This window comes from Chenopodium album, chromosome 26, assembly GCF_948465745.1.
Source record: "Chenopodium album chromosome 26, dcCheAlbu1.1, whole genome shotgun sequence".
NCBI lineage: Eukaryota > Viridiplantae > Streptophyta > Magnoliopsida > Caryophyllales > Amaranthaceae > Chenopodium > Chenopodium album.
The window spans coordinates 31,092,363-31,113,207 of record NC_137859.1 but is presented as its reverse complement, the minus strand read 5'-3'; the positions used below and the strand labels follow the sequence as shown (position 1 = coordinate 31,113,207).

The window sequence follows — 20,845 nt, the reverse complement described above, 5'->3', positions numbered from 1 at the left end:
CATAACATTTGGGATCCTTTACTAAATAATTTGTTTTTAGCAATTTTATGCACTATGTCATGTTTAAGTGATTGGCTATGCATATTGGAATTATCATGTCTCTTGATTGCTATATTCCCATATATGAATTCATTTTATTGAGTAAACAAGTTGATAAGAGGAAAAGAGGCATTAATATTAGATTTTTCTACTATTAGATGCAAAGCATGAAAGTGACCAACTATGCTAAAGATTATTATTTGTTTGCCTTGATTTGTTGTTTTGACATCTCTATGTTTGAAGAGTGTTTGTTTCCTTAATTTAGTGAATTGATGACATGAGTGATTATCTACCTTGGAAGGATTATTGAGGATAAGTTAGATCATTTCTAACATGCTTAGAGTTCTCCTATATTTTTATATATGGAGTGTGTTTCCTAATATCTCTTCTAAAGTTTTTCTATGTCATTTCACTAAGTGTGGTTGGAAGTGTTCAAGGCTAAACTTGTGAGTAAAGGTTCTTTTCTTGTCTTAATGGAACAATGTAGGTGTTACTTAGATGACTCATTTATTTTGGATCCCTATCCTTGATGATAAGTTAGTCCCCTTGGGTGAAGTTTGTTAAGCCTTTAAGCGATGACTTATACTAGTTAATTGGAGAATTTCATGTTAAAGATAAGAAATGTGAATTGGAAGTTCAAGTGTGAGTTGACTTGCAATTATTACCTAGGAAGTAATACAAGAGTTTAGTTAGTACCTTGTGAGAGTCTAATACTTGTAATAAAGTTTGCTTCTCACTCCTTGCTTCAAGGTAATATATATTTTTGTATTATTTCTACAATGTGAGTGTGGTGATGTTGAGAATCACATGTGTAATTGTAGTAAATAACTTTCTTGAACTTCTTATCTTTTCATTTTGTTGAGCAATTTTCACGAATTTGAATATGACGTGTGTTTTATTATTTTGAGAATAACAATAATTATTATTATTATGAGTTTTGGTTTTTTCCAAAGTGTCATACATTTTTTCGTGATTGGAAAGATTTTTGCGATGATATGATAATTGTTGTTCATGTTATCATTTAAGTGAAGTATGTTTTAGCATGAATTATGTGTACTTTAAAGAGGTCTTAAAGTATGTTTTGAGTGGAGTATGCTAATACATTTAGCAATGTGACAGTAATATGCATTGCATTTACTTTAAACATAGCATATATTTGTAGTGCAATATTTTACAAATTTAATAGTTAATGACTAACGTTGTTGTTTGAACTTGCTTCATCTTTTACTAAGTATATTTTTAGGTACGAGGATCGTGAAATACACTAGCCTCCAGGAAAAGTTGTTCAAAAACTTTTTCGGAAGGCAAGTGCTGGTGATTGATGGTTGATGAAAAAATTTCACACTAAAGCGGCTATGTTATTTTCAAGGATTGGATTTGATTAAGGTTTTGAAAATTCAAGCTTTGGGCTCGTTGTCTTATTACTTTATTCATCTAATGGTGAAAGCTAAGTGATATATATTTTCTAACCATTTGTGCAAATTAAGTTGATGTTGGTAACATGCTAGTTTTCCTTATTGGAAAAGTAATCTAGCAAAATAATTTTGCACTATGGTAAGGAAATTGGGGACATGTAACACAATCCTTGATAGTTTGTGGAAATGTCGAGGGGGATAGGCATTAAGCCCATGTGGAAAAGCACTACTTTCCTATCCCTATGGCATACGTTGTAATGCTTGATTGAAGTTGAACTCTTTTGAGTTCTTAATGGAACAATAAACCATTTTTGGTTGGTGCTATTTGAGACGCACTTGATTGATCCACCGTTTGAGGTTGAGTCCTTTGACTCTTAATGAATCCAATTGTTCGAGTGGACGCACTAAAACTTTGGATCACCATTGTTTTATGCACTAAACTTGTAATTAACATTATTTCTTTCACATCCCCACTAACTTAAATATAGATTATATAAACGATTAAAGGCTTTATGCATTCCGTAACTTGCATAATTTAAGTAACAAAATGAGGTATTTCACTTTCTTAAAAAGACACAAATAATCCATACATCAAATGGTTCAAAAGACTAATTTTACTTAATTCAATTGACCATCATAAAACTACATACGGGATAAATGAGAGAACAATTCATGATCCACCATACTAGGGACTTCTATTAGTCTCCCTATCAACTATTCAACTCATGAGAGAACAATTTAGAATTTTCATGTGACCCTTGACAATTACAAACCATCATCAACCATAACAAAGCACGAATTCTATCGTCATGGGCCTACTATTCTCAAAACAAAAACAATTATTTTTTTAAATTGATAAATAGTCAAAAATCCAATTTTTTTTATTAAAAAATCCAATTTATTTAATTTTTTGTCACAAAAAAATCTCCAAAAATATACTATCTCCTTCCCTAACTTGTGCAAACCACGCGCCCCTTTTACGGGCTTACCCCACCTTTACAACCTAAAAAAAAAACAACACCGCCTACAATAATATTCTCAAATCCATTCAAAAAAACACTATTCCAAAGTCAAACTTTCTCATTAAATCACATCCGTCCATTTCATCCATCAACGGCCGAAACCTCTCCATTCCACTACATTTAAACTACCCGCGTCACACCAGATAACTCCTCGAAAAGCTGAAAAAATATTCCCAAAAAATAACAAAAACAGACATAAATAAATACCACCATTTTCCTTCTTCTTCTTCCCCATTTTTTCTCTGAAAAAATTTCATTTCTCAAAAAAATCGTCATGAGTGGAACGACGTCGTCTTTATCTCCGTTGCTAAGAGCAGCACGTTTACTTTCTCTCTCCTCTGCTTCTTCATCGTCGTATTATTCTCCTTCTTCTAGAATCTTCTCGGCCGTTCAATCTCAGCCGGTTTCCGGTTACCGATTTTCATCTGGTCTCCGATCTATTGCTTCCTCCACTTCCCGGTGGAGTCACGGCACTGACTGGCGATCTCCGGTCACTATTCGCTCTCAGATTGCTTCTTCTCCTCCTACTCCTCTTGAACGATTTCAACGCAGAATCGCTACTATGGGTATAATTTTTATTTAATTTCTTTTTTTTTTGGTAATTATATTCATGAAAAGTTGTAATTATTGGATTATGTTATGTATAATAATTGATGTGTATGATTTGATCTAAAAGTGATTTAAGTTGATAATTTAATCGTGGATGGCTTGTTTTTTAAGTAATTGACTTTAATTTATTGATTATATTATTTATTTTGATGTTGATGGTAAAGTAGATGCTCTGTTTAAGGATTGAGAAAGGTGAAAAAATTTAGGTTTTCGCGGTGTTTTTAATTTCCGGAATTGAATTTTGATTGATTTTTAATGGTACAAATGAGCAACAAAGGGCATTACAAATTACAAATGGGCGAGGGGGATTTGAACATGTGACCTATTGTATGCTGTCGTTTAATCTTTGTCACTAGGTTAAAACTTCAGCGGTACCTCACAATATAATGTGGGAATACGCTTGTTATTGAATTGCTGCTGCGAAATTGTGGAATTTTGAATTTTCGGATTTTGTTGAATTTTGTAGTCGAAAGTAAAATGAAGCTGAAAACTATTGAAGGTTATGCAATATAGTCAAAGAACTAAATGAAATTGAATAATTTTAACAAAACTGATTAATAATCGTCTAATCTTTTGATTTTACAATTCTTCAGCTGCTGAGCATCCTTACAAGGAAATCTTCACTAGTTTGCCCAAACCGGGTGGTGGTGAATTTGGAAAGTATTACAGTCTTCCAGGTCTAAATGATCCAAGAGTTGGTAAGTTTGGTATAGAACTCTGTTGGTATTTTCTAAAACTCTGACCTATTGCTTACTTCGTTGCACTAACAATTATCTTTGACTTGATTGTTCTATTTCCCAGAGAAGTTACCTTACTCTATTCGGATCCTTTTGGAGTCGGCCATTCGTAACTGTGATGGCTTTCAAGTCACAAAGGAGGATGTTGAGAAAATCATTGACTGGGAAAACTCAGCACCTAAGCTGGTTGAAATTCCCTTTAAGCCCGCTCGTGTCCTTTTACAGGTTTGTTACTAAGTTTGGGTATTAATTGACATATATGCAGAATGTGTATTCAACGTACAATACATAAGCGTTGTTTTTAATTTTCAGGATTTTACCGGTGTGCCAGCTGTGGTTGATTTGGCTGCAATGAGGGATGCCATGAAGAACCTTAACAATGACCCTAACAAGATCAATCCATTGGTTCGTCTCTTGTTCTATGTTTATGACGAGCTTGAAAATCTTAGTTCAGTGGGTGTGACAAAGAATATTATATGAACCATAGTTTATATTTGTGCCCTTAATCCAACAAAGAAATGTTGCGTCTTAGACTAGTATTTGTGCTTTCCATGCACACATTTTATTCCTTGGGTAGCATATACCAGTAATTGCATTTTAAAAAAAATTCTCCTGTCTTCTTAAATTTACTTTCCTTACTTTGCATGACAGGTTCCTGTGGATCTTGTTATTGATCATTCAGTTCAAGTTGATGTAGCAAGGTCTGAGAATGCAGTTCAGGCAAACATGGAACTCGAGTTTAAGAGGAATGGAGAGAGGTTTGGTTTCCTAAAATGGGGATCAACTGCTTTCCGTAACATGCTTGTTGTTCCACCTGGTTCTGGAATTGTGCACCAGGTAAGAGTGATTCTGGATTTTGATTAGCTGCAAGGCCTGATTTATGTCACCAGAGTGTTTAATAGGACATTATGCTTTTTTAATGTATTATTTAGTTTATTTACTGTCCTGTGGAGTGTGGACTACTAGCAACATACTGGCTTCATCATCTTGTCCTTTTATTCTTTCCTCTTTGCTTTTATACTCTAATAATTTCTTTTGAAATGGAAGGCTCTTGGGCCATACCCCGAGTGACTAAGATATATATATACATATATACATATATATATACATATATATATATATATATATATATATATATATATATATGTATATGATGTAAATTTTTTTTCTTGATCCTACTCTCTCTTTTTTTTTTTTTTTTTTTTTTTTTTTTTTTGGGGGGGGGGTCTTTCTTGGTGTTTTTGTGTGTCTCTGTGTGTGTGTGTGCTGTCACAATATGTAAATGCATGATTATCAACACAACTTATAGTGAAATGCTGTAATTTAGGCTAATATTTATTAATCAATCCAAGGTTTTCCGACTGAATTGGATGATAGGAATAAAGTCCAACCATTATTTTAAGCACAATATATGGTAATAGGAGGGAATAGTTTGTTTTAAAATGTATACATCCTATACCCAAATTTCTCGATTTTTCTTTGACACTCGTAACCTTTCCAACATTATTGGATGAAAGGACTATACATTTTGATTACGAGTGGAAATATGTTTATGAAGTAAGGTTTAAGATTTCAAATTCCTTGAAATCTTGATTTTGGACTTGATGGTTTTTAGCAAACTATGTTAATTATACAGGCTGTATTGTTTCATGAAATTACAGGTCAATTTGGAGTATCTTGGACGGGTAGTTTTCAACAACGAGGGACTTCTTTATCCAGATAGTGTTGTTGGTACCGATTCACACACAACTATGATTGACGGGCTCGGTGTTGCTGGTTGGGGTGTTGGAGGAATCGAAGCTGAGGCAACTATGCTTGGTCAGGTAGATGGTGCTTAACATGTTTTTGGCTTTCCAATTTCCATTGTATTGAATAATTTACTATCAGTAAATGTTGTCACTGTAGAAGGTAAAATAAATAATATTTGCTAGTTGATTTATATACATACCCTTTCGTATAGAAGTGACTTTGTATAACATGAGCTGCTTAACCATGTGTAATCCTTATTTATAACTAAATTGTTTATTTATTTTAATTTATATATATACATAAGCAGCAACTGGTTTGAGTAGTAATAGTAATAATATTAAAAGAAGTTAAGAGGATTTACATGCAACTTTTTAAAAATATTTTATCCCTGTGTTAATGCTAAAACACATAAAAATTATCAACTCTAGAGGCTGTCCTTTTTTTTTCCCTCTATTCTTTTTTAGATTTAGAAGTCCTTTGAAAGAGGGTTTGAATTTTACCCCCTAACATTGTGTGGGTTTGAGTGTACAGCCCATGAGCATGGTTTTACCTGGCGTTGTTGGATTCAAGATGACTGGTAAACTACGTGATGGGGTCACAGCCACAGATCTGGTTTTGACAGCAACACAAATGTTGAGGAAGCATGGTGTTGTTGGAAAGTTTGTCGAGTTTCATGGTAAGTTATTGGATGGTTACACGCAAAGATGAGGAGGGTGGTTATTAAGTTAGCAGGGTTGTTATGGAAGTTTATGTTTCTTCTTGCATGTACAGGTCAGGGAGTGGGTCAGTTGTCACTTGCTGATAGGGCTACTATTGCCAACATGTCTCCTGAATATGGAGCAACTATGGGTTTCTTCCCTGTGGATCATGTTACTTTGGATTACCTAAAATTGACCGGAAGAAGTGATGAGACTGTGAGTTACAACACATACCTTGTTCTTTCTCTTTTATCATTGGATATAAAAAACCATATAAGTTTTCACATCAGGTTGACTATCACTAAAATTTGTGTTCCTTTTAATTACAGGTTTCTATGATTGAGCAATATCTACGGGCAAATAAGATGTTTGTTGACTACAGTGAGGTTGGAACTTGTCAAGTTTTTAGTCATTCCATTTACCTGTAATATTGCCTTTTACATTCTGATATAAAAAAATTTTTGTTTGCATCAGCCTCAACAAGATAGAGTTTATTCATCATATCTTGAGCTGGATTTAGCAGAAGTTGAGCCATGTATATCAGGACCAAAAAGGTACGCTTCTCATAGTTTTAACTTGTTATATTCCATTGTACTTCTGATTTGATGCTAATGTAACCTTTAACCGATAGGCCACATGACCGCGTGCCCCTGAAGGAAATGAAGGCTGATTGGAATGCATGTCTTAACAACAAAGTTGGTTTTAAGGTAAAACCATCCACAAATATTGTTAACTTGTTTTTCTAATTTGTTGTACTACTCATTACTACTCCACTCTGTTTTACACAATTCATATTGATTGTTATGGACTTTCTTTTGGTGTTCAAGTATTCCTAATTACATTGTTATTTTGTAGGGTTTTGCTATTCCCAAAGAAGAGCAGGATAAAGTTGCTAAATTTTCATTCCATGGCCAGCCTGCTGAATTGAAGCATGGTAGTGTTGTCATAGCAGCTATAACAAGTTGCACAAACACATCAAACCCAAGTGTTATGTTGGGTGCTGCTTTGGTCGCTAAGAAAGCTACCGAGTTGGGTTTGGAGGTTAGTAGATTTGACTTTAAAGATGATGCTTTTACCTCTGTGTGTCAGGGAATGGCTATTTACCTTCATTATCCTGTGAAAAAATGATGATGTATCAACATATTTATGATATATTTGTTTATATTCCTTGGTTCAATTGCATTTGAAAGGTGGTCAGTTCTATGAATTGAACAAGTTCTGTGAGTGATACCTCTTTTCCTTCCTCTGTTTTTTATTAGATGCATCAGTTTCAAAAAATGGAAGTTTCAATTTAGATGCATCACTTTCCTTTTTTAGTTAATAAATTATCTCTATCTCTCTCCTATCACATGGGCCCTCTTTATTTTTTCTTTCTATCTCTCTACTCCAAAAATTTCCTAGGAGTCTGCAATTATATAAGTGATGCATCTAATAAAAACAGAGGAAGTATTAATAAAACTTGTTTAATCTTGTATGACATTAGATTATACAAGTACTTGTTTAATGTTTACCAATGCAGTAAGTATAAACTGTTGTGAACAGGATTGGTGGTTCTAGGATAGATTTTTATTATACCAATTCTGAATATGAGGATGTCTTGCACTTACTATTTAGCTTGTATATGGGTTTTGTTTTTATTAAAATTAAAAACAAGTGAACAGCTGCCTAGTTTCTGCATGATGGCTTGATTTAGTAGGTTAAGTAAATCAAACATATTAGAGGGCCTAGTAACAAGCTTTGTATCTGATGTTTTCTTGTTTGCAGCTATAGATTATTACAAAAATTATTCTGAAAGGGAAAAGAAATCGACTTATGGTTATAAGTAGTAAAACCATTAATCTAGCTAATTTTGTGCCAAAATCTTAGTTTATTTTGTTGGATGTTTATGTTGTCTGGTTTTTGTTTCTGAATTTGTTACTATTCAAGTTAAAGTGCCTCATTCAGTTTCTCCTCCAGAGAGGGCGGGGAATAATGTACATTATTTGTTTTGTTTGGCAATTTTTTTGGATACTATTTGGCAGATTATTTTGCATTTTTTCAATCATCCAAAAGCTTATTATATGATGATTTTTTCGACAGGTCAAGCCCTGGGTTAAAACCAGTCTGGCTCCTGGATCTGGAGTAGTTACAAAATATCTGGAAAAGAGGTAATGGTTTTTGTCATTTATTGATGGCATAAATGTTTAATTAAGTTAAACAAAATGCATGTTTATGGGTAATTATTTTTTTTTGGTTTGTGTTTTATATAGTGGTCTGCAGAAATACTTTGATAAACAGGGCTTCAACATTGTTGGTTATGGTTGCACAACTTGTATCGGAAACTCTGGTGATCTAGATGAATCTGTGTCTGCTGCTATTTCTGAGAATGGTACGTCCATCGCATAACTGTAAATTTATGCTTTAGCTTTGTCTGCAATGCTACATTTTAGTGTAAACTTAGTTTTAAAAGGCGCAAGGCGCACCAAGGCGCAAATGGTCCTTGCAGCCTAGCCTTTTGTACGCAAGGCGCATGTATTTACATATTTATTTCAAATTATTTTTTACTTTGATTGTACTTAATACCAATTAAAAAGATTCATAATAAATTAAATAATAATATATGTAAAGCTAAGGTAGTCTAAATTTGAGAAAGTTTCTTCAATTTATAACTTATATCTTAGTTATTTTCCTTGAGGCGCACCTTACCAAAGGCGCTTTGAGGCGCACGAGGCGTGTGCCTTGCGTAGGTGATTGAGCCTCGCCGGCGCGCCTAGAGGCACGCTTTTTAAAACCAAGAGTGTAAACCTTTTTGATGAATCCAAATGTAGTTCTGGGTCTATATCGTGGTTAATATCACAGTTGCTTTTCTGTTTCTTGAATTTTGCTATAAGTCTGCTTGTGTGGTTACCCTGAAATGCACAGAGCTACATATGCCTAGCTATTTATAATGTAAAATGTGTAAAACTTGCTAATATACAGTATGGAAATTCAGTGACGGTGACGTTTATATAACCTGGGTTGTAACATGAATGCTCATATTAAGGGTACTTTTGTGCTACTAAGGAATTTTTATAATCTAATGTGGTATGTCTGGTTTCTTTATGCAGATATTGTAGCAGCAGCTGTGCTTTCTGGTAACCGTAATTTTGAAGGGCGTGTTCACCCTCTGACACGAGCCAATTATCTTGCTTCTCCTCCATTGGTTGTTGCTTATGCATTGGCTGGAACTGTAAGTACACATAATTATCCACTGATTCCTGATAAGCACTGTATATAGATTTAATGGTTGTATATGATAGTCAAAACATAGACCTTGAAATAGATGCAGGTTTTGAGCTCTGATTGTTTTTGGTACCTAAAGGTTGTCTAATCTTCAGTTGTGTATAGGAAGTTTGATAAATCATGGAACTGCATTAATTAGATAATTCTAGCTGTGTTGGAGTCTTAACATCAAGTCAGTGTAAGTATTAAAAAGAATCTGTTTTGATGAGGCCATGAGGAGTTTAAACTTTAGTATTAATAAACAAGGGTAGGATGCTATGTTTGTTCTAAGTTGTTTTGTACTTCTGTTAGCACACTCAAGCTGCTACAAATGAGTGAATGTGAGGAACAATCCTAGAACCCTGAAGGAATATGTATAAAGAACATTGTACATCTGGATACAACCTTGGGTGAATCGAATACTAATGATGTGTCTAGAATGGTGAATGTGAGGAAGTGAGGAACAACCCTAGAACTCTGTAGGTATACAGAGCTTAATAATGGTTGACATGTTTTGCAATCTGGGTAGAACCTTGGGTGAATTAAATTTTAATGACATATCCAGAATCTTTTGTGGAAGGATATTGAGTGTTATATATGCATTGTATTTGATGGTGGTCACATCCTCTAGTGGATTAAGTGCCTCGATTTTAGGGGTTTTGTTGGACAACTCATGTAGAATTGGTATGAATCTAGCTGTCACAGTTGTCAGGGGTTTGTTCTTCGTAAGGCAACCATGTCTGGTGCTTGTGTATACTAGTAATCCATGCTTCTTTACTGACCTGTCCCGGTCATGTGTTACATAATTCACTATTTTTCTCAGTACCTTTTTCTTTTGGTCTTTTCTTTTTATCTTCAGATGTTTATTTTTTTTATTGAAGGGGATACACAGTTGAAATTATTGATTGACCCAATCAATCTTGCATTTTATAGGTTGATATTGACTTTGATAAAGATCCTATTGGTACTGGAAAGGATGGGAAGAGTGTTTACTTCAGAGACATTTGGCCTAGCAATGATGAGATAGCTCAGGTACATGACCTTTGTAATAGGCTCTCTCTATGCATTCTTTTCGTGATGGGCAATGAATTTTAATGCTCTATTTTGCTGGTTTAGGTTGTGCAATCAAGCGTATTGCCCGACATGTTCAAAAGTACCTATGAAGCTATCACTAAGGGGAACCCAATGTGGAATTCTCTTGAAGTTCCTGCTGGAACCCTCTACAAGTGGGACTCAAACTCCACATACATACATGAACCCCCATATTTCAAGAATATGAGCTTGAATCCACCTGGACCTTTTGGAGTAAAGGATGCCTATTGTCTTCTCAATTTCGGCGACAGTATCACTACCGATCATATCTCACCTGCGGGAAGCATCCACAAGGATAGTCCTGCAGCCAAGTTTTTACTAGAACGTGGAGTTGATCGCAAAGATTTCAACTCATATGGTAGCCGTAGAGGCAATGATGAAGTGATGGCAAGGGGTACCTTCGCAAACATTCGCATTGTAAACAAGCTCTTGAATGGAGAAGTGGGTCCAAAAACAATTCACATTCCAACTGGGGAGAAGTTATATGTTTTTGATGCTGCAATGGTAAAAACTAACTCTTTATTTTTCGCTTGACATTTATGGCGATCTTTCCATTTTGCTTTAATTGAAGTTAATTGCATGAAATGTGTAAAATCTCAATCTCAATTGCAGAGGTACAAGGAGGCTGGTCATGACACCATTGTCCTAGCCGGTGCTGAGTATGGAAGTGGTAGTTCTAGGGATTGGGCTGCTAAAGGTCCAATGTTGCAGGTAAGTGTTTTATGGTGTATGAAGTTCCTTTGCTCTTGTTTTTATGAAATTGTTGCTTAATAGTGGAAAATAAATGTTTTGATGACAGGGCGTGAAAGCTGTGATCTCTAAGAGTTTTGAGAGGATCCACCGTAGTAATCTTGTAGGTATGGGAGTTATCCCGCTATGCTTCAAGGCTGGTGAGGATGCCGAAACATTAGGGCTAACCGGTCATGAGAGATACACAATTGACCTCCCTTCTAAAGTTAGCGAGATTAGACCTGGGCAAGATGTCACAGTTACAACTGACAATGGAAAATCCTTTGTTTGCACCCTCCGCTTCGATACAGAGGTGTTTTTAAACACCTTTTTATTTAGATTTGCTTGTTATAATTTATTTTGCTTTGGTACTTGAGCGGCTAAATTATGGAATCCTAATCATATGTAATTGTTTTGTAGGTTGAGCTGGCCTATTTCGACCATGGTGGAATCCTTCCATACGTCATTCGTCAATTGATGAAGCAACAATAGTCATTCGTCAATTGATGAAGCAACAATAATCATTCTTCAATTGAAATCAGTTTTGTCCTTTCTTGCTCTCCTCTACCTCTTTCAGACAGCGAAGAGTTCTCAGTTGGGTGTTTTTGTTAATAATTGAGCACCTTGTTTTTGGTTAATAATTGAGCACCGTGTGATTAGAAATTTCATGAACTCGTGTGCTTTAGGCTATAAATTTCTCAACCATTAAATCTTCAAGTGGTTTAATTTATTTTATTTCTCAACCATTAATTCATAGTGGTTTAATTAACTCGTGTTATTGAATTGTCTTCTATTTCTTGTATGCATAGTTTTGTTTCAATAATTCTGAAAAGAGTTAATTTATATTGAATATGAAGTATCAAGTAGCGGTGTTCACTTGCATTTACTTTGTCAATCCCCAGTTCACTTACTTCCTTTTCCGTTTCTCTATACATGCAACAAGTTGACTTTTAATGAGTGTATAATAAAGTCAACTTGTTGAAAGTGTTAAGAACGAAGTATTCTTCTGTTTTGTTAATTGAATTGCTATTTGCAACCAAAAAATTACTCATAATGTCATATATAGTTGCCACAACTAACAGCTTTATAATCAGTAATGCCAAATGCCAACATCGTTACCTACCAGCAACCCAACTTTTCAGTTGGTACTATTCCGGTGGTTACAAATTTGATGACGACAATTTGTGAACATCTCAGGGAGGCTATGCAGTGGGGTGATGATTGATGAACCTTTGTCATTGGCATAACAGGTAATATATATGGAGTATGTTTTTAACGTTGAGGCCCTTCCTTTATATGCCTAAACTATGGCATAGGCGCTTACTTGACACACCTATAACACGGCGCAAGTGCCTGCAGCGTTTTGCAGATTGCATCTTGCCCATGGTGTAGGTGCATTCAACAAATGTCTATACCATGGCTACATAATATCCTATTTAAACTGTGGCATGTATTAGACGTGATTACGTGTACTACACTATTCGTATATAGCTACATAATATCCTGTTTAGACAAAGAAAATATGGAGAATGTATTGTTTTTAGTTTGGGAGTTAGAGCTGCTAGGAAATGAAGTGTTTTTGGATGGTCCTGCACTCCTGCGTGGTTATTGAACTATACTGTTTACTTCGATGATGATATATCTATCCAACGATATGATAGTGCTTTTTTGTTTGTCATTTTAATTTTAGTTTACATCTTCATAATAAAGGTTTTTTTTTAGGGGTTTAGCTATTGCTTGGAACATCAGGCACTGCAAGATTCAACCCTGTTGCACTAAATATAAAACTATCACCCCCATAACTTGCGAACACCAAACCTTGACTCGATACTAATGAACTCCGTTGTAAATGAATTCTTATTCTGGCTACTTAACTTTCTCGTTTTTCTATTGCACATCTTTTGACCATTACTATACTCGTATCACCTACGAGTACAAATATACATCGAGGAATCCAAATAGAATACACCTGATAATGTTTTTATAGTTGTAATAGGGACAACGTTACTTGCAAATTAATACGGATTACTCCTTATTTAAGGCAAAAATCTTGTTTCCTACAACACTATGCATCATTTAATCATGGTAACATGCATAACACACTAACACCTTATGTATTGCATTGATTTGTTTTAGAAAGAAACTATTAGGGTTTATAATTTAGACATTAACAACTTAATTGGCTTTAAAATTGTGTACACTCCTCTTTTTTCTTTTATTACCTTACAACCTTTAATTAACCCCCTCTTTTCGTTTTTATTACTTGCCTACTTGTAACCTTGTAAGTACCTTTTCCCTCTTCATGAGACTTTCTAAAAATGTAAAGTTATCCCTTTTTCAAGTGTTCATTTACTTCATGGACTACTTACAACTATATACATGTCTACTTGTAGAATTGTAACAAAACTCGGATCTTTTAATAACCTTTCGTACAAAAGAATTATTATCAAGTAGGAGTAAATGATACAAGAAGTATATGATTATACAAGTAATCATCTATGGAGTATAATGTTATAGATCAAATGAACATATTGATCAAAACCGAAACCTTTCAATCTCTTAAGCATTATGGAATACTCTGACTTCAAACTGCAATGATAGCAGAAACACTTGAAGTGATAAAGAGAAGGAAGAGGGTAAAATGAAATGAAAATTTGGTCATGTTCCCGTTTGATGTGCTCCCTGTAGTCGATTTTGATCCAGCTCCTGCAATCATATGTCAATTATAAATGGATATTTTCATTAACTTAGCAAGAAAAATATTGTGAAAATGCACATAAATAAGCTTTGGCACTAAGAATCTAGGATAAGTACCAGCTGAAGGAGTGCTAGAGACTGTTGGCGATGTTGGCGAGTCATCAGGATTGACTGAACCCTCTGGTGTCGAGGCATCAGCAGGCGAAGCAGTTGGGGAACCAACAGGGGATGCTGCAGAGGTTCCTCCTGATGATGGCTGGTTCGCAGCTGCAACATACATATCATACAATATCTTTGTTAATATTCATAATACATTAAGTTAAACCATATATTATGCACACTTTTGAAGTTAAGACCCTTAATTTTTGGTGCAAACTTTTATTAACTTCACCAGCTAACTAAAAGAAAAAGAAAGAGAGGAAACTTACCATTGCACTTGCTAACAGGAGGAGTTTGAACGTTGCAGGCGCTTGGGAGGGCTAGAGCCTGGGTCTGATTGATGGTGACTCCAAAGTTGGAGGCACCGCCATTAAGCACTTGACAAAGGCACTGAGGTTGTGATTTAACAACACTAGATAGTTGCGAGCAGCACGAAGAGGACGGGGTGGAAGAGCTTCCTGAGATATAATTAAGACATGGTGCTAAGCCCACTATTGCAGATGTGCACCCTGACTGAGCCAAAGCTCCACCCGACAACATGGTCATGACTAGCACCACCGCGACTAGTGAAGAAGCCATTTTTTGTGTTACAAAACAACAGAAAACAGAGAATTTTTTTTTCTTTGTTGTATGTTTTTTTTTTCGTTAAAGAGTAGGAATAGATTGAATGCTAGTTAACAATATTGGAGTTGTGTTTTATAGTGAGGTTACTTGCAAAGATAAGTCAAAATAATTAATTTTGGTCACCTAATATTTCTAATTTAAGCATGTAAGTGAACTAACTTCCAGGTGTGTATTATTATGAGAGAATATAATTAAGAAGCCAACAGGAAAATGACAGTTCTGTTATTGTTATATTCAACAGCAAATAAATATTTGTCAATGTTACATGCTAAAGTACTATTCAGGATATTACATTGTTTAATAATTAAAGTTAGGTACTCATAATGCAAGTTTTATTACTTGTACTCTTTAATTAATGTCGAAACATCATTTATTAGAATAGTAAACATTAAATTATCTACCCTTCAAGTATGTTACAACAAAAAGTGACTGAAAATGTAAATTAATGAACTCTCTAGAGGAGTACATGCAGGATATTTGACTAAGGTGAAGGCAGTAGATTTTTTTTTTTTTTCCGTAGAGAGAGCTACAAAAGGTAGTGATGTAGCCATGTAGGTGGGTTTAAAATCAAATTTTGAATATGAACCAAAACTTTAACCAACTAAACAATGTCATCCACATAATCATGGTTACTACTCTCTCCGTTCCTAAATGTTTTTTACGTTTCCATTTAGAGTGTTCCTTTTCAAACTTTACATTTAATATCTTTCCTATTTTAGTCATAAATTAAATTTTGGACAAAATTACCCTTGTTTTACAATTTTAATACTCAAAAGCCCTTACTTTCCATGTGCTATTACTCACATATATATACACAATACATAACTTGCCCAAAACTCCTAACAAGATAAACTTAACATAAATACAATATTAACAAATATAACCAAACCGACTCTAATAGATAGAGGGGGAAGGGTAAGGAAGGAGGAAGGGATGGGAGATTGCTTGCTTTTGAGAAACTCGGTTTTTTTTTCGGATTTTTTTGTAGCTATGCTCATTTCAAAATATCTAGCAAGTTGGAAAGTTTACAGTTTTTAAATTTTATATCTTTTTGGGGTTTGATAACCTGCTATTTGTTTGATCATATATCTAGCAACAAATAAATCTATTAAAATAATGATCATTATTTTTTGATTTAGTGCTAGATCTGTTGTTTGTTGTATAACATGTTGCTATGAAATCAGCGTTATTGCAATAATTAGAGTTGTTCTTACTAATGTTACTTTGTTTATAGTTTTTAGGGATTTGTTTTTCCTTTGTTTATTTAACCACTTCAACTGTACTAATTTTGTTTGTTTAAAAAGGATCTCTCATATTTCGATGGCAACAGTCCGATGTGATTTTTGCAGATGCAAGATAAGATTCAAATATTTTTTCTATATATCATATTAGACCTCAGCCACAAACGGTTGATATAAAAGGAACTTTCAAACTCCATGAATTTGAATTTGAAATGTCTGCACTGAAGTGTGCTTTGTAGGAAGCTTGGTATCAATACAGACAAGAACATAATATGATATTGCAAGATTTGTTGGCAGGGCCTTTGGACACCATGGATGTCAAGTATTTATACCAATATAACTCAGGCAGGGACCAATGTTTGAAAAAGCGCGCCTAAGGCGCTAAGGCTCTAGGCGTTTAAGGGTTAGAGCTTAATTGTTGTCAGGCGAAGCGATTTTAATGAAGCGCAATTAGGCTCAATAAAGCGCGTGAGGCGCACTAGGCGCAGAAGCGTGCTTAATTGCGCCTTTTTAAAAAAGTTGCTTTTCTCTTTTTTTACCGTTATATATGACGCTCTCTTTCTTTGTACTGTTATGTGCTAGAAAGTTCTTGCATATATTTTATCTTGTTTTATTATGTGGTCCACAAAATCCTTAACAATAGAAATAAAAAAAAATAAAAATAAAAAGAAAAAGAAAAAAAAAGAGAAGAGTAGAAGACAGAAGAATTCGCTGTAGCCGGCCCTAGTTTCTTGAAGACTTCTTCAGCAATCTCCAATTCTCCAAGTACGTGATACTAATCTTCAAACCAATTTTTTTTCTTCCTTTTCATTTTCTTTTTTTCCTTTTTTTCTCCTTCTCCTTTTCTTTTTCTTCCATACTTCTTCTGTTTCTTCTGAATTTCTTTCGTATTATTTCTGTATTTTTTTTTTTTTTGGAATCTCTTTGTCTGAATTTCTTCATCTCTTGAAAAAGACCCAACCTTTATGTCCTTTGTAGAGATGAGAACCTTTTATAATGCCTCTTATCAATAAATTTTGCATGCAAATAAAATATATAAAAAGAATAAATGCAAATATCAACATCTGTCACTTTCTACCTAAATAAGAGCCACATGGTGTACACTTTAATGAACTGACATCACCACTAACCATCAACATTTTTTTAATCAACTACTTTTTATTATAATATGTGATTATTTTTGTTGACTAATCTGTTCATCGTCCAAGATAATTTAGTTATTATAATCCATTAATAATAATAATAATAATAAAATAATAATAATAATGTATACTTTATTATTTTTGCTGACTAATTTGTTCATCATCCAAGATTATTATTATTATTATTATTATTATTATTATTAAAATAATAATACTGTATACTTTATTATTAATTGTTGTTCTTATATAATGACAGATATGGAGGATGATGGCAGCAAACGAACTGATTTAGGCTGGACACATGGATTTTTAGCTAATCCAAATAACAAGAACAATGTCACTTGCAAGTATTGTATGAAAGTGGCCAAAGGAGGAATATACAGACTTAAACAACATTAAGCTGGTGGTTACAGAAACATAACATCTTGTCCAAGGTGTCCTGATCATGTGAGAGAAGAAATAATAGAATACATGGCTAAGAGAAAAAGTAATCGAGAGCAAGTTAATTTGATGCATGAGTTTGATCAGGTGGCTGACCTTGATGATGAAGATGATGAATTGCAAATGTTGGGATCTAACCCCAAAGGAAAAAGGCCAATGAATGTCAGTGGAGCAAGCAATGATAAAAGAGCAAAATAAGTTGGTCCAATGGATGCTTTTTTCAAATCTCGTACACAAACACCGGGTACACAAAAGACCCTTAATGAATCTTACAAGAAAGAGCAAAGGGAGAAGGCATGTGCAGATTTTTCTAAATGGATTTTTGATGCTGGAATTGCATTCAATGCTCTAAATTATCCTAGCTTCAAAATTGCTATTGATTCGATCACTAGAGCCGGAATTGGAATGAAGCCGCCAAGTGCATATGAAGTCAGGGTGCCTTTTCTGAAAAAGGAAGTTCAAAATGTTGATGAGATCATGAAAAGTCACAAAGAAGAATGGGCCAAATCAGGATGTTCTATTATGTCGGATGGGTGGACCGATAAATGTGGAAGGACAATAATCAACTTTTTACTCAATTGTACTAAAGGAAGTATGTTCCTTGAATCTGTTGATGCCTCAAGCTATTCAAAGACATACCAAGCTATTTAATCTGCTAAGTGCTATTGTTGACAAAGTTGGAGAGAATAATGTTGTACAAGTTATCACAGACAATGGAAGTAATTTTGTTGCTGCTGGTAAGAAAGACTTAAAAACTGTTTTAAATTAACTTTATTATTTTACTAGTTTCTTATATAACTATATTTTGATTAGATAACCTCTTGATGACACGTTATCCAAACTTGTATTGGACTCCTTGTGCAGCTCACTGCATTGATCTTATACTTGAAGATATTGGACGACTTCCTATCATTGAAAGAGTCCTAAAGAGGGCAATTCAAATGAATAGCTTCATTTATCAACGTCCTGGTCTTCTAAATTTGATGAGACAATTCACTAACCAGAAGAACTTGTTGAGGCCAGCAAAGACAAGATTTGCTACCGCATTTATTACACTATCATCAATTCACAAGCAGCAGCATAATCTAAGAAAAATGTTTACTTCTCAAGAGTGGAGAAGTAGCAAATGGGCCAAGGAATCGGGAGGCAAAAAAGCAGCTGAAACTATTATGATGCCCTCCTTTTGGAATGGTACAGTGTATGCATTAAAGTTAACAGGTCCATTAGTTCGTGCACTAAGGTTGGTGGATGGTGAAAAAAAACCTCCCATGGGCTACATATATGAGGCAATGGATCGTGCCAAAGAAGCAATTTCAGCATCATTCAATCAAAATGAGTCCAAATACAAAGAATTTTCGAGATGATTGATAAGAGATGGCAATGTCAACTACACCGTCCTTTACATGCTGCTGGACACTTTCTAAACCCTGAGTACTATTATGACAATCCCCAAATTGAGCAATGTGAAGAGGTAGTAAATGGATTATATGAGTGCATACAAAGGTTGGTCCCACAACTTGACAAGCAAGACAAGATTATGACTGAGCTCACTTCTTACAAGCAAGCAAATGGTCTCTTTGGAAATCAAATGGCTATAAGGCATAGGAAAACTAAAGCTCCAGGTAATCAACTTATATCAATTCAATTAATTGTAACTATTCACCTAATTACACACTAATCTGTACACTGTAAATTTTAATTTTGTAGCTGAGTGGTGGTCTTGTTATGGTTCTTCTACACCTACTTTAAAACAATTTTCCATAAAGATTTTAAGTCTTACATGTAGTGCATCAGGCTGTGAGAGAAATTGGAGTACCTTTGAACATGTAAGTGGTGTTTCCTACTGATTCTTTATTAAACTAATGTCAATTTCTTGGTTGTTATAACTAAATATTTTCTGTTTTGATAGATTCATTCTAAGAAGAGGAATCGACTCACACAATCTCGTTTAAATGACTTGGTGTATGTTAAGTACAATCGGGCATTGATTCAAAATTACAAGTTGCGTGATAAGATTGATCCCATAGCTTTGAAAGATATTGATGATAGTAATGAGTGGTTAACAGGAAGGATAGAAGAAGATGCTGAAAATGATCATGTGTTTGACGATGATGATGATCTTACATGGGGCCAAGTTGCTAGTGCGGCCGGAGTTTATGAAGAAAGATTCAACTTGAGATCAAGAGGTAGACTTGGAGAAAATATTGGTAGTTCAAGCAAAGGAACCACACAAAGTCAGCCATTAGGACAAGCAAATGATGATGAAGGCTACTTGTCACTTGAAGATGATATTGGAGATGTTGATGCTTTTTCTGAGGAAGATGATTAAACAGAACACTAGGAGCATGGGAAGACAGATTTACATATCCTTTTTGAAACTACTATATTTGGTTTCCTTTTGGCTAGTAGCCTATTGCTGATATACATTATTTTGTATGCTATGTTTTTGGAGAAGCATATGGAATGGGAAATCAGTTTTTACTTATATATTTATGTGTTTTAATATTATGTTTCAATCACATATATATATGTATAAGTGAAAAAACCTTTAAATGTAGGAAAGTGCGCCTTACTTCAATAAGGCGCGCGCCTTGCGCTTGCGCCTAGCGCCTAGGCTCTAGAACCCCTATCGCCTTAGTGCGCCTTGCGCTTTTTTATACACTGGCAGGGACTGTGTGAGAAGTGCTTTAAAATTGTTTGAAAAGTTGTATGCAACTTGGTCATAACACACTATCACTTACGAAGGGTTATTTTGAGCGAATCGAGCAAGTTGGGATTATTCCTGTCAATTATTCCTAATTATATACAATTTATGTTAACAATGTGAAATATATAATATACATGTATGTTTACGTAATTTGTTAATTTATGAATATTTTATATATATAATTTGTTTATGTTATGGGCAAGTATCAACCGACTTTCATGGTTAGCAATAGTAATTACAGTCATGCTATTTATAGGGGTGTTATGATAACCTACACAAGGAATTCACTACCCTTTGTGCAAAATATTTGTTGATCTAAATCACATTCAACTATGTAATAATACTTTGCCGGATTCTTCAACAGGGTACAACAAAGTCTTTATCATCATAAACCAATGCAGTTTTAGTTTAATTTAATGGGTTTAAACCTTAAAAAGCATGCTGATATTTTTATATAAACACTATAATTAAGTTTTTATTTTGTGGTTTTAATTACCTACTTAA

The 20,845-nt window shown here is 34.4% G+C and overlaps 2 protein-coding genes and 1 pseudogene across 2 annotated transcripts; 2 read left to right on the top strand and 1 right to left on the bottom strand.

Moving 5' to 3' along the window:
- Nucleotides 1-2,727: 2,727 nt before the first annotated feature.
- Nucleotides 2,728-12,215, top strand: LOC145617779 (putative aconitate hydratase, cytoplasmic). The gene is made up of 20 exons (XM_081672530.1): nucleotides 2,728-3,042; nucleotides 3,679-3,783; nucleotides 3,887-4,047; nucleotides 4,135-4,227; nucleotides 4,474-4,659; nucleotides 5,484-5,645; nucleotides 6,103-6,247; nucleotides 6,343-6,485; nucleotides 6,599-6,655; nucleotides 6,744-6,823; nucleotides 6,901-6,976; nucleotides 7,125-7,310; nucleotides 8,349-8,416; nucleotides 8,519-8,637; nucleotides 9,356-9,477; nucleotides 10,443-10,541; nucleotides 10,626-11,105; nucleotides 11,214-11,312; nucleotides 11,401-11,643; nucleotides 11,751-12,215. The coding sequence occupies exons 1-20, from the start codon at nucleotides 2,751-2,753 to the stop codon at nucleotides 11,820-11,822; spliced, it is 2,988 nt and encodes a 995-aa protein (XP_081528656.1). The 5' UTR covers nucleotides 2,728-2,750; the 3' UTR covers nucleotides 11,823-12,215.
- Nucleotides 12,216-13,901: 1,686 nt separating this feature from the next.
- Nucleotides 13,902-14,765, bottom strand: LOC145617010 (non-specific lipid transfer protein GPI-anchored 2-like). The gene is made up of 3 exons (XM_081671719.1): nucleotides 14,456-14,765; nucleotides 14,145-14,294; nucleotides 13,902-14,036 (listed from the first exon to the last, which is right to left on the bottom strand). The coding sequence occupies exons 1-3, from the start codon at nucleotides 14,763-14,765 to the stop codon at nucleotides 13,915-13,917; spliced, it is 582 nt and encodes a 193-aa protein (XP_081527845.1). The 3' UTR covers nucleotides 13,902-13,914.
- A 3,076-nt stretch (nucleotides 14,766-17,841) lies between these two features.
- Nucleotides 17,842-19,963, top strand: LOC145617009 (uncharacterized; annotated as a pseudogene).
- The last annotated feature ends 882 nt before the right edge of the window (nucleotides 19,964-20,845 follow it).